Source organism: Sesamum indicum, linkage group LG7 (assembly GCF_026168435.1).
Source record: "Sesamum indicum cultivar Baizhima isolate 11 linkage group LG7, ASM2616843v1, whole genome shotgun sequence".
Taxonomy (NCBI): Eukaryota; Viridiplantae; Streptophyta; class Magnoliopsida; order Lamiales; family Pedaliaceae; genus Sesamum; species Sesamum indicum.
In genome coordinates, this window is record NC_142663.1 from 15,874,728 (window position 1) to 15,894,419 (window position 19,692).

At 35.2% G+C, this 19,692-nt stretch overlaps 4 protein-coding genes and 1 pseudogene across 9 annotated transcripts; 2 read left to right on the top strand and 3 right to left on the bottom strand.

Annotated features, from left to right (window-relative positions):
• Positions 1-958: 958 nt before the first annotated feature.
• Positions 959-5,735, bottom strand: LOC105167161 (putative thiol methyltransferase 2). 4 transcript variants are annotated; one of them, XR_016066301.1, is made up of 9 exons: positions 5,498-5,733; positions 5,280-5,410; positions 3,526-3,612; positions 3,157-3,257; positions 2,983-3,082; positions 2,826-2,872; positions 2,616-2,694; positions 1,413-1,506; positions 1,176-1,304 (listed from the first exon to the last, which is right to left on the bottom strand). XR_016066301.1 is itself a non-coding variant. In XM_011086754.3 (8 exons), the coding sequence occupies exons 1-8, from the start codon at positions 5,694-5,696 to the stop codon at positions 1,111-1,113; spliced, it is 798 nt and encodes a 265-aa protein (XP_011085056.1). In that variant the 5' UTR covers positions 5,697-5,729; the 3' UTR covers positions 959-1,110. The 4 variants fall into 4 exon arrangements, 3 of the variants coding, with proteins under 3 accessions (XP_011085056.1, XP_011085055.1, XP_088738480.1); XM_011086754.3 differs by lacking the exons at positions 1,176-1,304; positions 1,413-1,506 and adding an exon at positions 959-1,164 and having other exon boundaries at positions 5,498-5,729; XM_011086753.3 differs by lacking the exon at positions 1,413-1,506 and having other exon boundaries at positions 1,164-1,304; positions 5,498-5,735.
• A 414-nt stretch (positions 5,736-6,149) lies between these two features.
• LOC105167162 (vacuolar protein sorting-associated protein 20 homolog 2) lies at positions 6,150-9,784 on the top strand. The gene is made up of 6 exons (XM_011086755.3): positions 6,150-6,447; positions 8,091-8,243; positions 8,352-8,504; positions 8,826-8,909; positions 9,182-9,332; positions 9,470-9,784. The coding sequence occupies exons 1-6, from the start codon at positions 6,346-6,348 to the stop codon at positions 9,493-9,495; spliced, it is 669 nt and encodes a 222-aa protein (XP_011085057.1). The 5' UTR covers positions 6,150-6,345; the 3' UTR covers positions 9,496-9,784.
• A 679-nt stretch (positions 9,785-10,463) lies between these two features.
• LOC105167163 (uncharacterized) lies at positions 10,464-13,947 on the bottom strand. 3 transcript variants are annotated; one of them, XM_088882530.1, is made up of 6 exons: positions 13,486-13,947; positions 12,773-12,967; positions 12,451-12,567; positions 12,179-12,328; positions 11,501-11,616; positions 10,464-10,725 (listed from the first exon to the last, which is right to left on the bottom strand). In XM_088882530.1, the coding sequence occupies exons 1-6, from the start codon at positions 13,666-13,668 to the stop codon at positions 10,590-10,592; spliced, it is 897 nt and encodes a 298-aa protein (XP_088738656.1). In that variant the 5' UTR covers positions 13,669-13,947; the 3' UTR covers positions 10,464-10,589. The 3 variants fall into 3 exon arrangements, with proteins under 3 accessions (XP_088738656.1, XP_011085058.1, XP_088738657.1); XM_011086756.3 differs by having other exon boundaries at positions 11,501-11,559; positions 13,486-13,944; XM_088882531.1 differs by having other exon boundaries at positions 12,773-12,996; positions 13,486-13,626.
• A 266-nt stretch (positions 13,948-14,213) lies between these two features.
• On the bottom strand, positions 14,214-16,980 carry LOC105167164 (outer envelope pore protein 37, chloroplastic). Its single transcript, XM_011086760.3, has 6 exons — positions 16,473-16,980; positions 15,672-15,761; positions 15,275-15,451; positions 14,935-15,029; positions 14,702-14,822; positions 14,214-14,595 (listed from the first exon to the last, which is right to left on the bottom strand). Exons 1-6 carry the CDS (start codon positions 16,818-16,820, stop codon positions 14,464-14,466), a joined length of 963 nt encoding a protein of 320 aa, XP_011085062.1. The 5' UTR covers positions 16,821-16,980; the 3' UTR covers positions 14,214-14,463.
• A 287-nt stretch (positions 16,981-17,267) lies between these two features.
• On the top strand, positions 17,268-19,307 carry LOC105167214 (aldehyde dehydrogenase family 2 member C4-like; annotated as a pseudogene).
• Positions 19,308-19,692: the final 385 nt, after the last annotated feature.

The window sequence follows — 19,692 nt, forward strand, 5'->3', positions numbered from 1 at the left end:
TCAATTCACCATCTCAACTTTATAAAATTTACAATTTACCATATATAATCTTTTTTTTGTTGAAAAAAATATAATATGTTGTGTATATGTGAAAATATCACATTACATAACTCTTAAATATCACATGTGCATTGCATATGATTTTTTTGACAAAAAATTTGGTGAAAAAATAATTATAAATGAAAAATTATAAAATTTCGTAAAGTTGAAATAACAAGTTGGCACAACAAAAAATTTAGATGCCAAAATATAAAAATAATTATAATTTGAATAATAAAATGTAATTAACCCTTATATTTAAAATCATATGATGGAAAGTATACTATGTATGGTAAACACGTCTCTTAAGTTGAAAATGTATGAAACAAGGCAAGTCCATTTTATTTAATGAGTAATTGGATTAGATTGTAATTGATGTGGCGCTGACATGATTTTTTTGATCAATTACATTAAAAGAATTGAACTGCATTGTTTCTTTTTTTCCTTAAGTATTTTTTATTTTTTACCAACTAATAAAGTATGAAATATAAAATAAAATATAGTATCTTATATCCTAATTGGCACAACCAGCATATTTCCTCTCCCGGGTTTTGTCCAAAATATCCGAAATCTCTTTTACATTTATATGTTGCTCCATGAAAAATTTGCACATAATACTTGGAACATTGGCCTAATGCAAATGGAATTCACGAATTTGGGCTACTACTTGACAATTTATTAACATATCAGAATTAGAAATTAAAATAAACTTGCACTTAAATTTAAAGGGAGAAAAGATCTGCCGTAATTTTTTATTTTTTGTGTGCAAGTGTGTATAACAACTCAAATATATGTAGCTGTATGTGTTTAGGGGGTAAACATATCCCAAAAAGGGCACACTTGTGGAGATTATACAAGTGCAGCGGGACATGATTGTGTAGTCTTCTTACTCAACGTTATTTACTGTTGGAGTAACATATACATGCAATGTTATGGTCCATCCTTGCATTACAGTAAAGAAACGATTCCATCATTCAACAATCAATAAGCATCCACATCCCAATTCACCAGTTTATCACAACATATGATTCTTCAATATAAGCAGATTGCTTGAATTATCAGCTGACATTATCATAGCGCCGCTTGGACCGCGGATCTTCTCCATCTCCCTAGTTTCTCTCGTCCCTACCATGAACGCAACCACAGTCATTCAGCATTTCACTTTACACATTTGCTGAAATATGAAGCCTAATAACAACCATGAACCATATATCCTTGTGCTGAGAAACCTCAATCCTATTCAACTTCTGTTTTTGAAATCCCCACTGTTAAAAGCAAACGTGATGAATAATATCTTAGTAATTGGATTGTTATTCTGTCAAATTGACTAAGGTAAGGACTAGGAAGGGGATTCATGCACCCAATATTCTTACCTGCTGGCTAGAGAACTAAAGGGCGGGTAAGAAAAGCAACTACGTTTGCCATGAAACCTGAATTCTACTTGAGTTCTGTCTCAATATCTTTACTCTGAACAGTCATCAATGACAAAAATTGAACAACATAGGATTATTGCTGGCCAAAATTTGACATCATAGGATTATTATTTAGCCAAATTCACAGAATGTAGGAGTTCCGTGCAGCATAAAACCGTGCTCTGCTGGCTAGAATATTAATGCCAAGGCAGTATCAAGAAAAGCAACACCTAACAACGGCAATCTTCTTGTTAATGAACTACAACATAGATTAATGCCAAGGCCCTCAAATCAGAAAAGCTCTCAGTTCCAGATAGAGGAGGTTTGGCTAAACTTATTTAAAGCATCAAGCTCATCATCATATAATATGCTTTTGGAATAATTAACAATATTACTGTCTCCTAAAAAATAGGACTCAATGAACTGAATATTCAACTTTACCTAAGTTTAACAAATAGCTACTTTACAATTAAATTCTTTTCAAGACATTCATCTACTAAGGAAAGGAAATACTATACTATATCTAATAACTCTATATATCAACATTATGAGATGAATATTTCTCAAAAAAAAATTAAGTATAACTTATATTTCTCAAACCTCTATTAAAATGTTGAAATACTAAAACGATCTCAATTGGCTAGAAGTAGAGAAAACATTCAATTAGAACCCTAGAACAAATCTTTTTGCATGTTATGTGTCAGTTCAAAGTGTTGAACTGGACTTGTCTTATGATGATTCTGTAAGTTCATTAATTTGTGTAGACTCATTTTTATAAAAATAAATTCCTAATTGGTTTCTCTTAATACATTTTTTGGTATATATATATATATATATTCTTCATGTAAATCTGTATATACACATCATTTGTAATTTATATAGAAAAAATTACTAGAAGCCTCTCTAAATAAACTTTCTTATATTTAAAAACCCATTAAAGTACATTTTCCCCAAAAAATCCATGTTATCAACTTTTCATTCCGAAAAACTTAAAATGTTTTTTGATTCATTAGATTTTATAATATTATAGGAGATGATCCGAACATTTTTCTATAAAAGAAAAAAGAAAAGAAACCTCACAACGTGCACAATGTGCATATGTATTACTTGTAACAATAACTAGAGGGTTGTGCAAATGATGGCTTATTTACAAAAACCATTTACCATTCGAGGAGCAACAGCCAACTCATTCTCTGCAATGTAAGTTGCTTTAAGGCCAAGGGGATGCAACACCTCTTCGTAGCTACAGATAATCACAATTTACTGTCAGCAGTCCCCAACACAAGAAGGGAAGTCAAAATATACAGAAAACGAAGTAGGAATTTTAGTGATATATTAGATAACAAGTGAAACCGAACTAAAGATAGAAATTACTCTGCAACTGATACTTTGTATGGAGGCCCACCCTCATGATCATCTACCTGTCAATGACAAGAATATACAAAAGAACAGACGAATAAATATTTCATGTAATAGACACGAAAAATGCTACTGTTATATATCACATAACAGACTGAGTCCAAAATACTACTGGAAACATCAGCGTTATGAGCTCCCCATCTGGTTTTAGGAGATCACTTATTTTCCTAGCCCACTGTGATCTTAACCCTGGTTCAATGGCACAGAAAAACCTGTCGAGACAATATCGTAACATGTAAGTGACTTTGAGTAAAATAACTTATTTACTTGCTACAACGAAACTTACGTGTAGTCGAAAATGAGATCAAACAACTGAGTTGGGCACCAAGTGAAGAAGTCTGTCTTTAAAAATGTAAAATGCTCTGCATTTGGTGACCGAGAAGACAACTGCCTTGTCATGCAATAACCAAAAGAAGAGAAAGCATTATGAACCAAATTTCTACACGCAGACAAATGTGAAAAATTAAAAGAATTAGTTAGCCTAAAACCAATGTTTACAAATATGTATGAGAAATATTAGATCAAGTTACTTGCACCTTCAATTTCGGAAAAGTTTGGTAGTTCTGGTTCTAAATTTAAATCTTTTGATCAATATTCTACAGTTGTATACTTTGCAACAGGTTTAGAGGTGACAATAAACAAACATAATTCTTACTTCTGTGGCTCTTTTAATGGCATTGTCTGAGAGGTCTACACCAACAACATGGCGCTCAGCAGATGCAATTGCCACAACATCATAACCCTACAGCATACAGTAAGATTCTTGTAACCGGGCAAAAATTGGGAGAGAATAGAAAGCAAGAAGAAAGGACAACAGAGATAGAGAAAATAAAGTGAGGTAATATATTTCTCATGCCAAGATCAGTTCTATATATGCGCAGTAACTGATGAAACCATTCATATATCATTTAACAAAAAACAAAGTATGACAAGATTGGTATCAATGAAGTAATATGAAAACAGAATACATTAAAATATTCAGAGGTAAAGAAGAGGTGACATATACAACATTGGCTTTTACATTGGCATATACATCATTAGCTAAATTTAAAATATGTGATATTACTTAATAATTATAATATATGAGTTAAATAAATATAAAAAATTTAAAACTAAAAAATACAAAAAATTGAAGGCAAGCTTTTGAACAGAGTATTTTGGGCTCGAGCTCGAGTTGGCTCAACTCAAGCTCGAATTTTAGTCGAGCTCCAAATCCAGCTTCGCGTGCCGGCTCGACTCGTCTGCCACCCCTACTTATACCTTCCCAATGTCCGTAGATTATTTGAAAAATCAATGTAGAAAGAGTTTATGGAAACAAGAAACAGTTTACAGGTAACCTAAAGAATTTTATAGCTAAACTTTTAGCCTAACCGTTACTTTACCTCCAAATCTATCCAGATTTTGCAAGAACCTCATTACGTGATGCAACATGGCAATTGATTAGTAAATATAGGTGCCAGGGGTATCAATGATCTGAATCATTTACTGCCAGAGTAGCAAATCTTATGTGGTACATCTTTTTCTGTTATTCTTCCCATGATGCAGCTAATAATCACTTTCTTCAAAACTGAAACTACCAACTTCAGCCTTACAATCCCTTGAACTAGGACTTGTGAGGTTTTTCCAACCTCACAACTCGTAAAGCATCTAACACATACCAACTCACCTAAGCGCTCAGCCTTGGCAATCCATGTGCGTCCATCTACTCCGTTGACCACATCATGTAAGTGCTTTGACTAACTTTGGTTGTGCTTGCTTGTGAGATGATTTTCATTTCATTTCATCTAATAACCTATTTTTTTCATACACAACTACTTTCAGAAAGAACACGCCACATTAGTTATGATAATTACATGTATCTTTTAGATAAAACTCTCTACATATCACATCTAATATCATATTGTACTTTTATCCAACAGCCAAATACATACTCAAAACTTCCTCTACCATCTTAGAGAATCTACTTCTATCCCGCTCGTTCAGTGTTGTAATGAGACTAGGTGAACAGAAAACACAAGCAATCATCAACCTTAACAGTACATTTCTTCTTAAGCCTATCATGTTAGCAGTTTGAGTCACTTAATTGTCAGTATCTCCTTGAGCTATGAAGAATCACTTAATTGTCTTTCTTGGAGAGCTAACTTCTAGCTAGGTATAGGAAGTTCACTTGTACTCAACTCAGAGCCCCACCACCAAACTAACAAAGGGATAAAACAGCTGCACAGAAGTACAATACTGAATCCACAACTGTCTTTGAGCATTTCCTCATCAATCTGAACAGCTTAAGAAAAACTAATCACAGCCAAGAAATAGAAAACAAACCAAAGAAACTGAAGATATTGCTCTGCAATTGGTCATATGCTTTGAACAAGTAGTAGAAGACAAAAAAACAGAATGCACAAGACTTACAGAGCCGCAGCCAGGAACAAGCGCTCTGCCTTTGGGAAGGGAGCCCGTGTTGTTAAGATGCACAAGAACTGGGGCGGGGCACCCCAAATCCCAAGGCGTTAACCCTTGTTGCCAGCACTTATCCCAACCATCTGAAAGTATAGCAGCAAAAAATCATTTGTGTAAAGAAACAAGAAAAAGAAAGACAAAGGAGGTTGATCTGAGAAAAATTTAGTTACTGATAGTGGTTGGCTGTGAGTGAAAGACTTGCTGAAACATGTTGATAGTTTCATCAGCAGTGATGGGGGAGGGGGAATCGTGGGCGACTTTATTGGGCTTTCGGGCAGTCATATTCTTGAATCGCATTCCAGAATGAGGAGAAAAACGTGTGAGAATGCGGAGAGGCGAATAGTATTGGGCGAGGAGAGAAGATGGCATGATGATGGGCTTAGAAGCTTTGTATATATTTTATGAGTTAATTGTTACTTGGATTTGAAACATTTGTATCATCAGATTCGATGCCCAAAAATTATCACAAGAAATTGGAGAAAGTATTTTTTGAGGTCATAACAACTGATTGCTATATTATTATATGTCTTTATATATTATAATAGTTGCAAGAGTATATATGAAGGAGCAGTAGTTCTATACACCATATTTAAGCCCAACATTCTGCTGCCCAATGATTTACAATTACTCACCACTTTTAACCTAACCAAAAAAATTTGGAGAATACAAATAAAACACCATTAAATAAATAATAACACCTCATGCACCCATTTAAATTAATAATAATAATAATAATAATAAGCCCGGAAAAGACATGTCTACCCCTACCTTCTTTACTTCATTTTGCTGTTGCCCTTTACAACTTAGTTTTCCTTTTTTCTTTTTTAATTGATATTTGATAGACCCCTTCGGCTGTTGCGAAACCCAATTGAAACTCCTACTCCTGCACTCAACATAACATAATCTTGGCAGGGGAGGACTCAGATTTCACAACCTTTATATACTTCATACTTCCCATACACATCTGTTATCAGTTTCTAAGTTTGTCTCTATTTGGGATCTACATCATTGAGGAGAAATGGGGAATGTTTTCGTGAAGAAACCAAAGATCACGCAAGTAGATAAAGCCATCCTCTCTCTCAAAACCCAGAGGCGTAAGCTTGCTCAATACCAACAGCAGGTGCCCTTTTCCTAGTATCAAATGTTTTCTCGTTCTTCTTGTTTAATTTCAACTTTTGGGGTTTTTGTCGAATTCATTGTAAAATTTGAATCTTTGTCTTACTTCGCAAAATTGTCATCTTCATTGTCCGATCAACCAGTACAAGAAACAGGAAAGAATAATGGACATGGAAATTTGTTAAAGTCAAGTACTTGTGTGTTTTTCCTTATCTTTTTTCCTTTGGGTGGGGTGGGGTGGGGTTGGTTTGCTTGATCCTTTATGACGGCGCTATTAATTTGTATAATCTGTTTTGCAAGTTGAGCATTGGATCCTTACTCTACAGTATGCTATTTTAGGTTCTGTGTAATTGAATTTTGGTTCTTTTCTATCCTTATTTCAGGCTCCCAAAAGAGACTAATGCTCTTAAATGGGATGCTATATTGATATGTTGATTGATTTGTTCGACTTTGGACATGGCTACTTTTGAATTATAGTTCAGTCTCCTATTATTTTGTTTTCTGTTATTCTTTTTTTGTAGTTCAGTAGTTTAGTTGTTTTATTTATGTTTTTATGTTACTCTTTTATGCATACGATTGGAGTTCTTCTACTATAGAACAGCTTTTTTAGAACCAAAAATGGTTGGAATCTGTCCTGCATGTTAATGCCTCAATAGGACCATACCTCATGATTGGTATTATGTACATCTCTCTGATAGTGGATCAAATGGAAATATTCTTATATGCGCCTGATGTGCAAACAACAAATGGTAAGATTTAGGCCACCTCTGTTATGGAACCCATGTGATACACCTGCTGATTTTTTAGACCCTGTTTGTATAAGAATATCCTGATAAACTGTCCCGTTAATTTGCAAACTAGTTTTTACTATCAAATTGTAAGCCAAGTCTACAACAGAAGGGCTATCAGTGGAGCGATTTATGCTTTTAGTTTAGGAAAGACACTAGTTCTTTGTTAAGAATATTGGTCCCAAATGGTCCAGTTTTAGAAATCTAAAAAGTGGTGCATAAGCAAACTGTACTATCCAATAACATTCTTTGGTCACTAGGGAACCGGATGATACCTAAGTAGGAAGCTTTTTACATGATTAATAAAATCGAACCTGGGAGAACAAGCCTTAGAATTTCATGTTGCTACAAGGATTTTGCTTTTCATAAAATGATCCGTGATGTTGATTTTGCTAAAAGTACTTTCTAGGGATTGCCAATGACCAGTCACCATAACCTTGGAAATTGAATACTGAACAAAACCATGAATTTATTAGGTTATTCCTTTATTGCTTACTGTGGATGTCGATGTGCAGTTCTTTTTTTGTTACTTATGCTGTTTTGGCTCTAGCTTAAGATAACAGATTGGGGATTCTGATCAACTGCAAAGAACTATATACATATATATGTGTCTGTACATTCTGCATCAGGAGTTAATTTCATGGCATTGCATTATACCCCAATGTTTATACTGCTAGCCTTGTGAAGCTTCTCTTTTGCAAACTTCCAAGCTTTCAGAAACGTGGTTTTTCCTCTTTCAGCATTAAGATTTTGCTTATCAAACTAGAAAAACAATTATGAACTCTGTATAGAATCGATAACTATGATTGTGTTGTAGTGATGTCCATGTACCGATCTTTCCACCTTTTACTGCTTTCAGCTAGAAGCTGTCATTGAAGCAGAGAAGCAAGCTGCAAAAGACTTGCTTCGTGAAAAGAAGAAAGACAGGGCATTGTTAGCATTGAAGAAGAAGAAGGTTCAAGAAGACCTATTGAAGCAAGTTGATGGTTGGCTTATCAATGTTGAGCAGCAAGTAGGTTTATTTGATTTTTGAGTGTTCACATTGCTCATCTAAAATATCCCACTCGATTATGTGTATCTATAAGATGGCCTGGTGGTTGACGATGCAATTTTGCTTCAGTTGGCAGATGTTGAGCTGGCAAGCAAGCAAAAAGCTGTATTTGAGAGTTTGAAGGCCGGAAATAATGCAGTTAAAGCAATACAAAGTGAGATAAACCTTGATGATGTTCAAAAACTGATGGAGGATACTGCTGAGGCAAAAGCTTATCAAGATGTGAGTTTCACATATTTCTTCCTTTAGTTCTTGCCTCATGGGTTATCTCTGTTGGAGAGGAACAAATATCATTGCAGCATTGTCTCTCATCAGTTCTCATAGCCAGAATGATCTGTTCCTGTTAACTGGTGCATCTGCCTGAGCCTTTCTATCATTCTTGGTAGAATATAAGTCTGATGCAATACTTATGTAGAATTTTTTGTGTCAAACCACATTCTCATGTTTGATTAGTAATTTTCTTTGTACCTTCCAATAAATTCAGAAAAATGACTATTTTCTGCAACATTTCACTTCTTCCAACATGGTGATCGTCTTGTATAGGAAATCAGTGCCATCTTGGGAGAGAAGCTGTCAGCTGAAGATGAAGAGGAAATTTTAGCAGAATTCGAGAATCTAGAGACTCAGGTACCTTTTTTTTAATTATTTTTTATGCTGTCATTCCCATATCTGCTTGTTTTTCTGTTTGTATTGATGTCTTCCAACTTACGATATAGATCACTTTGCTGATTGCGTACTGAATAGCAGTTTTTCTTTATTCGGAAGCAGTTTTTTCTAGTGTCATTTGTGTTTATTGCTTTGTGATTTTTATGGTTTACCCCTTAATCTGTAACATGAAAAATATATAGGAAAAATGAAACAAATAGGTGGCAACTAAAGGGTTGTCCAATTTTGTACAGATAACCATTCAAGATCTGCCTAAAGTTCCTTCAGCAGCACCATCTACTGAAGAACCAGAAGAGGAGCTGGATCTTCCTGATGTGCCAACCAAAGCACCAGCCATCCCTCAGGCAACAACAGAATCATCAGAAATTTCTGCACATAGAAAAGGTCTCTCTCTCTCTCTCTCTCACACACACACACGCAGAAGCACATCCACATTTTGGGCCAGAACACTTTAATAGACCTTGTGGCATGATTATAATTCCTAAAACTCAATGTTAAATTGTCGAAATTTGAAAATGCAGTTATGGAGGAGCCATTACCAGCTTGATCTGGTGGATGTTCTACTAGCTGCTACTGCATGCAAACCCCACTAAACTAGGAAATATTTTCCTAGTGATGAAGGATTTCACAGGCCTTACTCCTGGCAGCGTCAGTGGATGTAAATTTATGTAACAACATTGGATCATAATTTTCATAGATTCATGGTAATTGTGCATTATATTTCCAAGTTTTGGGATGATGTATATTTCGTCATTTCGCTGTGTACAGTCGTTTTTGTTCTCATTGATGAGATTTTGTGTAATTAAGTCCTGCTAATACATGCGACTTATTTTTCTCGTTTTGCTGTAATTTTCAAGAATCTGATGCTTACTAGAGATGTTTGCACTTAAATTTTCAGAATTGTGGTGTTCTTTTAATGTGTTGTTAGATCAAGTTCATTACCATTTAGGGAAAAGCAAATTTTAGATAATTCGTTTGTCCAAACAAAATATTTTTTATAATCCTTGTCTAGAGGCTGAACGGATGCATTTGTAAAGAGATTTTGACGGTATTTGTAATTTTGTGTAGCGATCTCGAAGTCTAAAAATGCATCTCTCGGAAAGCGTCAGGAGGTGTTTAGTTTTATTTTATCTTATTTTTTGTTAGTGAAAATGTATTTTCATTTTCTCATTATTGGTTTCTTGTGTGTGAGTGAAAAAATCAATGAATGTTTTCTTAATTTTTTTTTTTTGTTAGTGGTGTAAGAGTATTGTATTTTCTACCAGAATGAAAATTTTATAACTTCACTTTATATGATTTTACGAATGTCAGTGATCACATCAATGCACTATCAATAACCCTATTCGCTACTTCGATGTATTAGTAATGATGAAAGGTATATGTACATGTATTACACAAGAAAAAGTAATGATTAAGCTGAAAATATGATATGATGTTTTTTCAATTGGACTACTTGTACTTTTATCTAAGAAAAAATAGTCAACATGATGAAAAGCCATGACATACCAGCCAAAGGAAGGTCAAACACTTCAACTTTTCCATTTGGATAGGAAAAAATAGCATTAAATATGCAGGTTGTAATCTACAACTTTTCTTGAGCAATAATCATATAAACAAATTAATAGAGGGCCTAGGACTCAGTTAATCCAGGTAAAACAGAGTAACAATCTTTCGCATATTCTTTGCTTCTTGACAAGTTTCCATGATCAATCTACTGTCATGAAAGGCAAAACAAATAACCTGCTGTACTTGTGAGATGATGTCCATGTTACACAGCCTGCATTTACCACAAACAAGTAAACCTAATTAATCCACAGGATATAACCAATTAGTATAGCAATTAAGTTTTCAAAACCATATGATTTTTGGAGTTAAAAGAAAATGGATAAAAACCAAGACACCCTCTTCTAGGTTTTAGGCTTTATACAAACAAACTCCTCTGTTTCAATAAATTAGTCTGAACCTACAATAGTCATGTTTTACATTATTGACTGCCACCCTGGCCATCAATCCTCAGATAAGAATCTGTAATGTAAAAGAAAACTGCTGGGCTTGTAGTGTAATCTTTCAAAATAGATGAGTCCTTTTATAATATGCCTAAACCTCAAGAAGCATCAGACTAATTCTCCCTGTGATAAATGGTAACAATAGAATGGATTTTCGTTTAAAAGTGATCAGAAACCCGGAAGAGGATGATGTAACTGGCTCTAAAAACATGTTATCATACTCTGGATTTAGTTTCCAGCAATCTTTCCTCACTTACATTCTATCTTTTCAACATTCTTTCTGATTCGCTGCTTTAAGTAGAGCAAAAGCATATAGCGCCAGTGGAGAGACCAGATGTTTAAAGAGAGTGATATAAGTAATATACATTGTAGCTCTGAATGTGGTACCAAAGATCAACCTTGATACAGAATTAACCGCATGTTCTTGAGCATTGCTCAAACAAATATAAAAGCCATTCAATATTAGATGGTCATTCTTAAATAAATCCTCAATTCAAAACCAGAAATTACAAGCAAAATGCATGTTGAAAAGAAAGTGTGCCATACCTGCTGGCTTCTATTAATGGAAGATGGTCATTGTGAGGCTTCTCTATTACATTTTTTACCTGCAAACCCAAGAGGAAAATGCATCTCAGAATCGAGAAGCTAATTCCCCTTTGGCCCTATAGATAGATAAATGGCGATGAGTTATGGTTGATCTTTATCTTTGTGGATCCATCTCAACAAAACCACCACCATCTATAGATTAAACAATGGGTTGTTTTGCTACCATGTGCACTTTAGCAGATAAAATAGAAATATCTTTGAGAAAAGACAATGTATCTATTTTTATTTGTAAACTGAAAATATTAATAATTGTTATAGTACGAAAACAAATAACTCTAATCACAGAACACAAAGCAACTAAATCAGCAGAAAATTCAGCCAATATCAATGTATTCTGTCATTGCCTGCCCCAACATTTTGCATGTGCAAAGCTTCTAGGCATGATATGTTTATATATTTCTAAAGGCTAGGTTGGGTTTAATCTACAACTCTTAAACATCCTGCACTCAAGGAAATGAAAGCTATTTGTCCTTTACACCAAGTGCTAGGGCATAGAAGGAAAAGCTAAAACTTTCCATCATCGGAACTATGCATGTCTATAAAATAGAAGAGATATAAGTTAAGTTCATGGAGCACAATAAATTTAATATTCAAGGCATTATGGCCCGGAGTTCATACTTTAGAAAGTAATTCTTGACTCTCTGGAGGTTGCTTTTTCAAACTCTGTGGCAGTATCACAGTCAGTAGCTCTGGTTTTTCAGCACGAAGAGCTCCTCTGATCACAGCAGCATTAGTGCCTGATGCTCCAGATGTGAAGATATGGTTTTTCTACAAGGACAAACCAACAGGGCATCCATGAATAGTAAGTTTTGAGGTTATGGCATCATATAACAGGTAAATCACCACACAAAACTAAAAGTCAGATGAACTTAGAATTGTGAGAGACATACAGTTATAACCAGCGCATAGCTGAGAATCTCAATGAGTTCTTGGTGCATGAACCCCATGTTCCGCGTTCCAAAAAAGCCAATTGCCCTGGGACCTTGTTGTTGAATTGCAAGTAACTCCTATCAAAGGCAAAATAGGAAAAACAATTGTTATATTAAGATATTCAGCAGCCAACAACAAACAAAATCCCAATCAATATCCCAAATAACAAGTAACTCAAGATGAGTAAAACGAGTCACTCAACTGAAGAATACGAACCTGCAAAAGTAATATATGCCTAAACTCACCATTAAATCAACTTAGATTTGAGCATGACCAACAAACCTGTAGATAGTCCACATCAGGGACAGGTCTGTACTCAGACACCAAAACAGCACCAGACCCTTCAACAAGAGATTGGGCTTGAGTTGGAATGGATGTTGAGACATCTTCATCTGAACCAAACATTTGGACCTCATTCTTGTCTCCATCTCCCAAATTTTCCATCCTTTGATGTGTTCTCTCATATACACAAAGCCACTATACCAGCACATATAAAAGAGAGGCCCCTGGTAGTAAATCATTAGTGAAAACTGAAAACCAACTGATGCGTGGAAATGTATGATTATGACAGGTTATTTTTGCAGGAACAGCGACAATAGGAAGAGATATGAGTATATCAAGGTCTGTTCAAATTAATTTGAAACCTTTCACTCCTTTGTTTTGGATTTATGTTCACTATACTACCCTATGTTTGCATTTAAAGAATATCTTCTCTTGCTGACATTTCATAAAGTTGCACCTCTCAATCAGGGCGCTGTCAGAAGCATGTGGCAGTCCCAAGTCCCTAGTCTAAACGAAGGACGACCATAAACAGCAAATAAAAAGAAAACTCATATCCCAAGATCCAAGAAAATATCCCAAAAGCTGGAATCTTTTCCCCATTCGACACCACATTCCAAAAGACCCATTTCTCAAATCCCACAAAGACCCGAAACAAGCATACAGAATGGGGAAAAGGGGCAAAGAGAAGGTCCGACAAAAAGCAAAGAAATTACCTTGTTTTTCCTGAAAGGAGAGTAGCATGAAAAGGCATATCTTCTACGGCTTCGCGAAGAAAAAGAAACGCAATGGAAATTGCTAAAACTAGCACCACCAGCAGTAGTAGGAATATATGTAGAAAAGTGAGAAAGTCTGAAAGAATCAAAATTGGGAAGAGGGCTCAACGAGGGCGTTGTCATTTCTCTTAACTTTGAAAGAAAACACGGAATTGATAATATCACTCGGTCTTCTACTCAGTATTTGTTCTAAGTTAAACTAATAAATGATGACAGTAGCAACGAAGGAAAGAGTGATGATGATGGTCTTCAATTCAATTGGTTGGCTCAGAGTTATTAAGAGAATCTATTTCTTCCATACTTTCTTGTAAAGCCCTATTTTTCACCGAGAGAGAAAGAGAGTGTGGATATGATTTATGGGAAAAGTGAAGGACCCTTTTTCCTTCTTCCTTCCCTGCCCTCTTCTCCGTTTGCTGCTTTTAGAATAATAAAGTAATAAAATTACGTTTTATTTTATTCCTTGATTCTATTTCATTTTTTAAGTGGTAAAAAATTTTAATTGAAAGTGAAATTAAAATTATACTGTTCTTCAAAAGATACCCTGACATCATTTTTAATAAAATGGGAATCATGCAAAGAAGTTTTCCATTTTCAAGAATCAGACACTATTTACAAGTATTTCAAGAAACAAACTAAATTTGAGATAATGTAAATAATTAAGACTCCTATCCTTTGAAATATTTCACTCTCATTACTCAATTAATCATTATGAACTACCCAACATTTTTCTTCTATTTACAATAATCATCAACTGATATTACTATGACAGCGGCAAACCAATCAGTTCCATATAAACAAAAACAAGACGCAGCCTCAAGAATTTGAAGAATGAAACCATTTAGGAAGATAAGGGTCAGTACAATAGTTTATAATACACGCAATTATGCTTCTGCTAGCAGCATGCAACATCAGCTCCAACTATATATCCCATCTCTTCTTCACATGGAACATCAACGCCGATGATTTTATGTCGTCTTGAGGGATTTGGAGCATCAATTGCACTTTCATCTTCATTGGGGCCGTCTTTGCTTTGCCTTTTTCATCTCCGACCTAAATCAATTTCGTTTTATACATTAATATTTGTTTCCTAAATTATACTTTCCAATCACGCCATTTAGTGATAAATGATAATTTCGACAAAACTTATGAAACTAACCCATACGGATGCCCAACCGAGTCGGACTTGAGAATCATAACCGGCTTTCAACTTGTAGTCCTTTGCAACCATGTGTTTGTAGACGACACTCCAATTGTTTGAATCAAAGTAATAACAGTAACTGACACAAATGCCAAACATAACATAATCATTGCATTACCAGTCTTTCCAGCACAATGGCATCTTAGAACCTCATTTTGGGGGTGGGGTAAAAAAAGATAGAGACTATGCACCTCAACTTGTCGGCAGAGTTGAATCTCCGCTTAAATGCACACGAGAACGCATTTGAAGGCAGAGAAATGCTTGGAATGAAAGTCATTTGCTCATCCTACAAGTGAAAGTTCCACAAATAAATTCCCGGATGAAATCAGTTGTTTGTTGTGAAGCATGGTCTAGAATGAACACTGTAAGGGATGAAAATTCTAGGACTGAAAATCAGGATATCTCTTAACTGGCTATTTAATAGTCTGGACAAACTCATGAAAGTTTCTCAGTACAGCACAGACAGAAATACAAAATTATAAATTAAAACAAAAAAAAGCACTTTGTGAAAGAATGTCAAGACGAAACTACCTTGAATGCATATCTTAAATCCAATTTTTCCTCATTGTATTGAGCAGTGCATACTCCGTTCAGAATATGACTTCTAAGAATCCCACTCATGGATAAAGTTCTCTTATGCTCCTCTTCTTCCTCGTCTTTCTCCTCCAATGAAACTTCGCCAAGAGGAAATTTAAAAGTTGCTCTTGGCTGTAGCATCAAAAAATTAAATATTCATAAAAATGTTAAAGGAATCTGGCATTAATACCAGCTTCTAAAATAAGAAGAGCAGCGCAGGGGACTTTAACTCCTCCAGTGGCAACTAAGCATATATTTCATATTTCTAGAGATTCAAAATATGATTCCTGCAATCTGCTTAATTTGTCAAATAATGAAAATTTTGGAGAATTTCAAGATATGAGATCCTGACCATGCCAATGGATGGCAGAGTTGATGACAATTCAAATTTGTAGGCTGGACCCGCAAGATCTGCAACCATTGCGACCTCACCTTGTTGAGCCTAAAAGTTATACAAGTAGTGTAAGCAAACAAGAATCAATCAAATAACCACTTTTCCTAGTTTATTTGAATGATTGACGCAATTACGAACATAAATGTTTGGTAGAGAACTCAGATCTTCTTCTCTAATTGAACATCACCTGTTATTTCTCAACACCAATCAACCTGTTAATTTTCTGCATCTAATTCAACCAAAGGAGCCTTATTGGTGGACTCACAATTTTCTCTCACAAAAGTTGTTAGAATAACTTCATTCAATATCACTGCCTTGTTGGAATATTGCTCATCAACACAACGAAAGAAAAAAACTGCCTCTTGCAAGGAACAAAGTTGGACTTTTCCTTCAACTACTAGATTATAGTCGTTGCTTTTCATAATTAGCCAGCAATCATAAAAACCAACTCCAGAAACCACACAGTAAAACCAATTTATTCCACTAAAAGAGCTTGAATGCAGAATGAGTTTGATAATGAACTAAGTTTGTGTTCATCCGTACACAAGAACTCATAACTCATATACATAATTTAGAAACGCATTCCAAAAGAACACAAAACTATTATAATCTATATATACACATACAGAACATAAAATTCTTCTATTACCCAAACCCAATTCTCGGAATTTTCCAAGAGAATTAAAAAGGAAAAAAAATAAAATATGAAGAAGGTCAACGCATTGAATTTGAAATCGAAGCAGCACCTTGAAACAATACCTTGACTTGCTGGGTAGCTTTGAACTGGAATCCTGGCACGATTTCAAACCAAGTCTTGAGCAGAGCATCGTTTTCCTCGACATCATAGTGCAACGAAAAGAATTTCGAAGTGAATGTAATTTGGGGCTCGGACACTTGCCCTTTGCTGTTGTTACGAAAAGACAGTTTGAATTTTGCTAAATTGTCCAACAATTTGCAGGAAGCCTTGTGAAGAAAGACGGAGCTCTCACTGTTGTACTCCGACGTCACCCGGAGCTTCGGCCGACCCAGTTGGAAGAACCCGCCAAATCCACCGCCGTTTGCGTCAGCAGTGGCGACCGGTTGGAGTTGGGGTTTTGCTTCCGCCATTATTGTAGCTTATTTTACTTACGAAATTTTCTGAGATGTAATTTGAAAATAACATGTGGGGTATGTATGAGATTTTGGGGCGGGGATTCTGAGGACAAATTAAATTATTAAACCTCTGAAAATTTGTTGTTGATGATCTTTTTCTTATTTGTGATTATGTTATGTGTAGAACACTGATTTTTATTATCTACTTAACTTATCAACAAAATAAATTATAAAATGAATGTTTTTCTCTTTTAATTTATACTTTTTTAAGTCACTAAAAGTCTAAACTTAAGTAGAAATAAACTAAAGCTCCAAAGCACCTCAAAGACTGCTTCTCCAATTCTAATGCACATCCAATCATTTGACGGAAGTGTCCGTATAATGATGTTGGTATTTTCTGTAGATGTAAATATAATATTTTCTTAAAATTATTAGGAGAAGAGAAAGATGATGATGATGGACATGATCCCTAAAATAAAGTTTACAAAGCTGTTCATTAATGGAGAGTTCACCAACTCCATTCTCCATATCAGGTAACAAAGTAATTGCTTAGTGGTAGTACATATACTTAATAAGAAGCTGCTGCAGCTTCGCGTTTGCCTTAAACTATCCAAATTCCAACACGCGATCGCAGGAAAAACATTTGAGACAATCCGTCCAAGAACAGAACAAGTGATTGCTAATATTGCAGAGGGGGACAAGGAAGATGTTGATTTGGCTGTCAATGCTGCCCGTCATGCCTTTGACCATGGCCCATGGCCCCGCCTGCCTGCTTCTGTATGTACTACTTTCTTCTAAATGAATGAATCAATTACAACGTCCATGCATGTTCATTAATTCTCCTCCTTGTACCAGCAAAGGACAAGAATAATGCTGAAATTCGCAGACCTGATGGATGAAAACGCACACGAACTAGCAGCACTCAACACAATCGATGTATACACATTGGGGAAGAACATTCTCATTCCAGCTGCAGCAGAAATTGTCCGTTACTATGCAGGCGCAGCCAATAAGATTCATGGGATGACATTAAAAATGTCGAGAGAGATGCAAGGGTACACTCTTGTTGAGCCAATTGGAGTAGTGGGACAGATAATCCCATGGAATTTTCAGACTCAAATGTTCATCATGAAAAGTTGCTCCAGCTTTGGCTGCTGGTTGCACCATGGTTATCAAGCCTGCTGAGCAAACACCTCTCTCTGCTCTTTACTACGCTCATTTAGCAAAGCAGGTAGACATGAGATTATTAAATGTTTTCTTTCTATGTTATTATACTTGAAGAAAACAGGTTATAAGTCGAGTACGTAGTACTCGTACAGCACCATAATGAGTTTTACCAATACGCACATGCTAGGCTGGTGTGCCGGACGGTGTGATTAATGTTGTAACTGGATATGGATCTACGGCAGGTGCTGCCATTGCTTCTCACAATGATATCGACATGGTAAACATGGATCAATTAGTCATGCATGCATGCAAGGTTCATACATACATATATATATATATATATACAGAGCCTTAATTTAACAAGAAATTAATCCCATTTAACAGAGAGTTTTCTAGCTAGCTAGCTAGGATCGTCCATTAATCTTTAGATTTCCATTGCCTTGTACGTACCAGGTTACCTTTACAGGGTCTACTGAGACGGGACGACACATAATGCAAGCTGCTGCAATGAGCAATTTGAAAGCTGTTTCCCTGGAACTGGGAGGCAAATCCCCTTTCATAGTGTTCAGTGATGCAGATGTTGATCAAGCTGCAACTCTAGCTCTACAAGGATGTTTTTATAACCAGCCAACTTATATAATTGCCCTAATTGTATCATTTTCTAGACCACGTACATTTCTCTACAAGGATTGTTCTGGTGTTTAAAATTTTTGAATTAATTACAACCATGTTTTAGGGGCAAATTTGTGTGGCTGCTTCACGTGTTTTCGTGCAAGCTGAAATATATGACAAGTTTATCATGGAACTAGTAGAAAAGGTGAAAGCACGAGTGGTTGGGGATCCTTTTGATCCAAAGAGCATGGGAAGAGGGAAGCCGCTACTACATTGAGCCAACAATTTTTACTCATGTCACTATAAGTCATCATTGATCTACATAATTCAGTTATTATTTTATTTTGAAATCTTGAAAAAATTTAATTAGGGGAATATTTTAATTTATTAATTTCTTCCCTGATTCTCAGGATGATATGATTATTGCGAATGAAGAAATATTTGGAGCTGTTATGTGTGTTATGAAGTTGAAGTAAGTAGTCGGACATCCAATTGAAGAGGTGATTAAGAGAGGAAATGGGAAAAAGTAGGGATTAGCAGCAGGGATAATCTTGAACATCGTAAACAGAGTGTCAAGATCAATGAAAGCTGGTGTGGTTTGGATAAACTGTTACTTTGGTTTTGACAATGACCAAAATGAGTGGGTTTGGGAAAGAGATGGGAATGGAAGCTCTTCACCTCAAATCCATCGCAACACCTATATATCACTCTCCCTGCTTGTAATATATAATTAATTATATCTCAAACATAAAACATATATATATATATATATATATTATCATGTATTAGTATTAATGATGTTAATCAATAAATTCGTTGTTAATTTCTTGATAAGTAGCTTTATATGTATGTTTGTTTTGTAATTTTTTGTAGGTATGTTGTGACACATGCACCATCTACCAGTTATTAAAATAATATTATTGTTCAATACTTTTTCTCAAATTAAAATATTAATTGTTTGATCTCAAATAATAATAATAGTATATATATATAGCAACATTAATTACGCAAAGTTTAATTACAGCTTGAGTTGACAGAAATATTATATAGAGACTTAATTAGTACAATTCCATGCAATAACCAGATGTTTCATATGTATAATTTTTAA